This window comes from Telopea speciosissima, chromosome 4 (genome assembly GCF_018873765.1).
Source record: "Telopea speciosissima isolate NSW1024214 ecotype Mountain lineage chromosome 4, Tspe_v1, whole genome shotgun sequence".
NCBI lineage: Eukaryota > Viridiplantae > Streptophyta > Magnoliopsida > Proteales > Proteaceae > Telopea > Telopea speciosissima.
This window is the reverse complement of record NC_057919.1, coordinates 43,852,896-43,858,767: the sequence shown is the minus strand read 5'-3', so window position 1 is coordinate 43,858,767 and position 5,872 is coordinate 43,852,896. Positions and strand designations below refer to the sequence as shown.

At 36.7% G+C, this 5,872-nt stretch overlaps 1 protein-coding gene across 3 annotated transcripts; it reads right to left on the bottom strand.

The window, feature by feature from the left end:
• Nucleotides 1-271: 271 nt before the first annotated feature.
• Nucleotides 272-5,670, bottom strand: LOC122660340 (putative metallophosphoesterase At3g03305). 3 transcript variants are annotated; one of them, XM_043855600.1, is made up of 5 exons: nt 5,326-5,670; nt 3,946-4,187; nt 1,779-3,353; nt 682-841; nt 272-582 (listed from the first exon to the last, which is right to left on the bottom strand). In XM_043855600.1, exons 1-4 carry the CDS (start codon nt 5,639-5,641, stop codon nt 725-727), a joined length of 2,250 nt encoding a protein of 749 aa, XP_043711535.1. In that variant the 5' UTR covers nt 5,642-5,670; the 3' UTR covers nt 272-582; nt 682-724. The 3 variants fall into 3 exon arrangements, 2 of the variants coding, with proteins under 2 accessions (XP_043711535.1, XP_043711534.1); XR_006332668.1 differs by lacking the exon at nt 272-582 and having other exon boundaries at nt 704-841; nt 1,779-1,927; nt 2,037-3,353; XM_043855599.1 differs by having other exon boundaries at nt 272-841.
• Nucleotides 5,671-5,872: the final 202 nt, after the last annotated feature.

Here is a 5,872-nt window from a genome sequence, read left to right as displayed (position 1 = left end):
TAGTTATGAATGGCTGAACTAATGGTCCATATCCTGTCCTCACTGTGATAGCTAACATTGAGCAACTCCCTGATCAAGTTAGAGGAAAATAAAAGATAATTCGATGAAGTCATAAATTTGATCAAGTAAATGTCATGAGAAACATACACAAATCAGCCACCATAAGGATTTGAAAAAAAAAAAAGCTCACATACTTGCTCACATGGTGATGCTTTTTCATGTTAAATGCCGAAGTCCTTATCCCTAATCTCTATTTAGCAAATGTCTGCCAACACAAAGAATCCAATTCTTTTGCCATTTCTCATTTAATAAAGTTAGAAATGTAGTACAATGAAGTAGTTCTGACATCAGTTTCTAAATACCTTGTACCTGGTACTTCACTATTCACCTCTTTTTCAGAAGTAAGAGAGGTCCTGAGTTCAGCAACTCAATATGCTTCTGATTAGTGGCTTGAACACAAGGGTGTGTTGCATTTATCACTCTCATCCCACTATGCCATTGCATGGTCAAGATGTCCAAACTATGCATTTCTTCCTCCATATTTTAAACCTCCATATGTTGCATTTCTTTATCATATTTCATCTGAGACTGATGAGAACTATTTAAGCCTAACGTACACATGTACATAACCTCTTCCCGTCAGTAACCTTCCTGCATTAGCTCAGAGATAGGATATCTTACCTTAGAGCTAATCATTGAACTTCCTGGTCTTCAGAGCTACTCATCAGACTCTCCTAGTCTTGTACACTGCATAAGCCAAAAAGAGTGGAATTGGCAGGCAATATCCCGGGCAATGAAGAAATGGGTTCATTTCATATGCTTTTGTCAGAATTCTACAAAGCTGTAAAAATGAAGAAGAAAACCCCAAAAAAGCAAAGACTTATATGAGTAAAAAGTGAATTTTATTGTAGATTATAAAATAAAATGACAAGTCATCCATTTCTACTGTATGAACTCGTTACCAAATACTTGGGGAACTTATGAGGAAGGTTATAATGCAACTAGTATATAACAAGTTCAGGTGCTCTGGAGGACATGATGCAGCATGGGGGGTGTGGGGGTAGGAAACAGATGAAGAACGAACTCAACTGGATTATTGCAATTTGTAACCATATGATATTTCATAATTCTAGGGTTGCTTTTCATTTTATTTTCTTACTTCTGTTATAGTTACTAGGTATATGACACATGGTCGCTTAAAATGCACACTCATTGCATGGGCATGGTCTACAATTAATAGGTATGGGTCTGCGTGTTGGATCGGAACATGGTTACAACTTACAAGTGCTTGACTAGATGAAACCCAAGGAATTTCACGGGTTCAATAGAATGCATAATATCTTCTAAATGATGGGAAAGTTTATAGTTTTACAAAGATTATACATATTATAATGGATTTTTCATTGTGACAATCTAATGGATATTTCTTGATAGCTACGTGAATTTTTAATAGATGTCAGTCATGTTGGGCTCATTTACCAAAAAAAAAATTATGCTGGGCTAAGAAATAAGGTCAACTTGGTATTGATTCCTAATCCCTTTAGAGTTGAAATACTAAATGGCCCTTGAGCAGTTTAGACCACCTCCATGAATTAGGTTATTGCCATCTCATCAGTTCCAATTTAGTCTAAGATCTCCTATATGAGATCCATTACAAAATAGGGCCTCTATACAGCCTTTAAACAAGCATAGAAATCTCTCTGGGTAAGACAGAAAGGGAGACAGAAAAAACCAAAAACTAAAAAATAAATAACCAATTACTGGTGAGTGAAGCTAACCTTCCAATGTGTCCAAAAGATGACCAAGCAAATCACCATGAGAAATTTTCTCACCAAACGCATGCCAAAGAAAACCTTTGATCCTTTCTTGCCTTGATAGCCATAAAAAGATCCCCTACTTTCTTCGGTATAATCATCTTCTTTTTTCCCTGATAGAGACAAGAAGTAAAGCCGATAAACTGCTCTTTCGGCAGCAAAAGCTGCCATAACCAAAACAGCTGGCAAGACTACAAAAAAGAGATGAGGTAAAATAACTACCATTATGTCCGGATGTCCAATATAAACTTGTCTACTCCTTTCACCAGGTATATTCACAATCCAACCCTTGTAGGTCAAGTATCCCCTATCTCCACTTCTATTGAAAACTTTCCCAAAACACCAAGGGAAGAATATCAGGTAGAACAAGTACACCAACATAGCAGACCACAGCAAAGAGATCCTACAGAACTCTGCTAGAACCCATAAAATACCGCGTATGAAGCCTTTTTGAACAATGAAATTCATATATGTGTATTGCGTCTTTGAACATATGAAAAGTGCTTTGGGAATAAGAAGCATGGAAAGGATAAACAAAAGAATAAACCACAGAATTGGGAAATACAAAACATCCCATTGACAACCCATAACGAGAAACTCCATCCAATTCCAACTAAGTTTTGTGGTCAGACCAATAATGGAGAATGGCCTTAACTCGCTTAATGTTGATCTTCCCATTATATCAGTTGCTTCTATTTGCACCCAGAATCGATCAGGAGACGGGTCATGAAAGGCTCTCCAGTTCCATGGGATAGTGTAGAGATCTCCTCTGCTAGAGTTCTCATGCTTTCTCATAGTTGCTTCCATGACCATATCAAGATTTCCTAGCCTAGAGTCAAAGACTCTTGCCACTACCGACACAATTGGCAGAGATGAGAATACCAAAGCTCGGACAGTCTCAAAAGATGATTGGTCTGTTGAACAACTATACTCATGGAGAGATGAAGCTGTTAACATGAAGCGTGAGTCTAATGGAAATGTAGGCAGTATTATAATTTTCTTTGCTCCCGTCTTAAAATCAATATCAACAAATGAAACATGACCTGCATCAATGGCCAACACTCGCATTACCCTGCTCTTCCTCCAGTCACCCATCTCCCACTCCCAGAATTCGTTGATCCCTGGGGCTCCATCAGAACAATCTTTTTGAAATGTGGTACTTCGTTGATGTGTTTGGTGGATATTTAGCTGGAAATATTTCTCTGATGACAAGAAACGGTTATCTGACTGATGATGCCGCTTCAAATTCTCACCAAACTTTGTATGAAGATGTCCACATACATATGCTGACAAGGAATGTTTGAGGAAAACATCTTTCAGACTCTTCCCAGATTCTGTGGATGCTGAGAGTGAAAGTGGAAAGTGCCCGAATGACATCTTTGTTAACCCTTTTGTTGATTGAGAATCCCACTGTGAGAGCTCAATATCTATGTCGGCTAGTAGTTCGTCTGTTGGATGCCCAAAAAGATTGGTTGGGCCACATAAACCAATAGACATTGTACTATCAAGCCCAACAAAGAGATGCTTTCGTCCACCACTCTGGATGTTGCAGCAAACCCATGTCAAGATGAGTTAAAGTAGTTCAAGTATACAAACACTAAAGAATAACAAAATTAAGACAGTCAAATTCAATTTCAATTCATTAATTGTTTTTAACTCAAAAAATTGGTGAATAGTTGATCAAGCTTTTCAAGTATTTCTCTCTTTTTTTCTTTTTTTTTTTTGTGTGATACGAGTACCAATTATAGCATTACCAAAAACAACCAACAGGATATAATGAAACAATTACCGAAGGGAGATTACAAGAGGAAAATGTAAAACCCAAGGTCAACAAAACTTGAATCTCATGGTTAGTTTCCAAAGCTCAATAGAAAATGACAAGTTGAATGCTCAAGAAAGCTTTGACAAGGCAAGTAGAGAAATAGCATTATACAAAACCTCAACGCAATAAATTTTCCACCTTTCTTTTCGGGTCCAAAGCTTCAACAGAAACTTCCAGGAGTTCCCAAAAAGTGAAATAAGATATATAGACAATTTACTTTGCCAAGATCACTAAGTAAAATTGTGCACTATATAGAATGACAATATTAAAGCAGCATCCTGTTTAAAGTATCTTAAAGAGAACATTCACCTGTATAGTGATGCTGTGAACATTCCCACTTCTTCCTAGCTGTCCGCTGATACTATAATTTTGGAAGAAATCCAATGAGCCACCAACAACTGGTACACCATACTTATCATGATTTCCTCTAAGATCATAAAAGATATTCTTGTCAAGTCCACTCCTTTCAACAACATTTTCCATAACCTTGTGGTATTCAACCCACTCCTCTTTATATTGTTTCGTTGTTAATAGATCTTTACTCTTACTATCTGGTCAGACAAATAAAAACAGGAAAGCAAGAAGGTTAATTAACAACAGGATTAAAAAGCTCAAAGATGGAAAGGGTGTTCAGAACTCCATAGCTTTCATCTATTCGAGGATACCGATTTATGCAATCATGTACAAATATTTTTGTACGAACGTGAACACAAGAGGAGCATCCACACATGCATATGCCCTTGTTTTCATGCACATGCATAGGCCAGTGTGTTTATGTCCACCTTTAGAAAAATGACTGCTCACTTCTATTATGTGAAAATTTCTCACTAATTATTCTAAAAAAAGAAGAGAAGAGGTGAGTTGGGAGGAGGGGAGTGATAGGTTTCATCCTTGGATTTCGATATACATATCTTAATTATTCTGAACCATAGCTTCCAGGAAAATAAAATAGTCAGAAACCATCTAAATATGCCAGATTTTGGCAAATAAGCCACTCATAAAAAATTAAAAAATACTTAAGAGTTTGTGCTGCAATGGTTATACAAAGTAGTGCTGTTTATGTTTAAAAATCATGCTCAACAAGGGTAAGCAGTGTCTGCCATCGATTATGGTACTAGAGGAGGCACTCAGAATTTTTTAATCTAAGCACTATTTATGATTTCTGCAGAGCAACTCTTGGATATTTATGCAGTGGTTTTTGTATAAACAGAATCATGCCGAACATGGACTATTAATCCTAACAAATCATCAGATCATACCTGACGGTTAGAATCACATGAATTAAAAACAACTTGAAAGAACAATGGACGAATTTAATTTATCAGTCAATAAAATAAAACTGTTACAGAATTAACTATGAGTATCTTCTTTCCTACTTTCCAAAGATAGGTCAGTTACAGAATTAACTATAAGGATCTTATTCTGAAGATGAGGTCTGCTTGAGAATCAACCACCTTCTACATCACTCTCCATTAAACCTTACAAACTGTACGCCATCAAGTATTCTCTTCCAAAATGCATTTGTTATGTCCTGAGTCCTAGTCAGTCAGAAGTCCAATAATTTCCTTGATAGGATAAGATGCTAAGATAGAGTGAATCCATAATTCCTGTAACACTAAAATAACTAAATGGGGATCCAAATAAAAAGAAGAAGAAAAAAAAAACAAGAAATATATAGAAGAAACATACCTGTTAGATCACCAGTTAACAGAACAAGAGATGGATTTATCATGGCAAGAGCAGGGCCTACGAGTCTCTGAAAATCAAGTGCTCTTTCAGGATGGAAAACACTGAAATGAAGATCAGAAAGCTGAACCACCCAGATTACAGAATCTGGGCCACCTTTCAAATCTATGAAAGTTCTATAATTGACTTTCCTGCCTTCAATGTTTTCACTGGTTTCGAGATAATCAGATTTAGTTTCAGATGGAATCGAGAAACAAAGGAAGAAGAGGAGGAGAAGGAGAATGAGAAAACCCATTTTGGGCTTCCCACTATTGTTCATGGAAGTCAATAGAATGTTTTTCCAAAAATAACACAGAAAACTGGAGACGCGAACAGCTACAATAGAGACTTTAGCAAACAGCAAAGGATCTTGGGAAATGATTCCAAATTAAGTCGACTGAAGTTTCAGACATTTAGACAAACATGCCCTCATTTTGTATTTTGAAATCATGGTTGAAAAAGTATGTTTTTGGACTCGACTCGTCTTCGTCTAAACCTGATGACTCGGCAG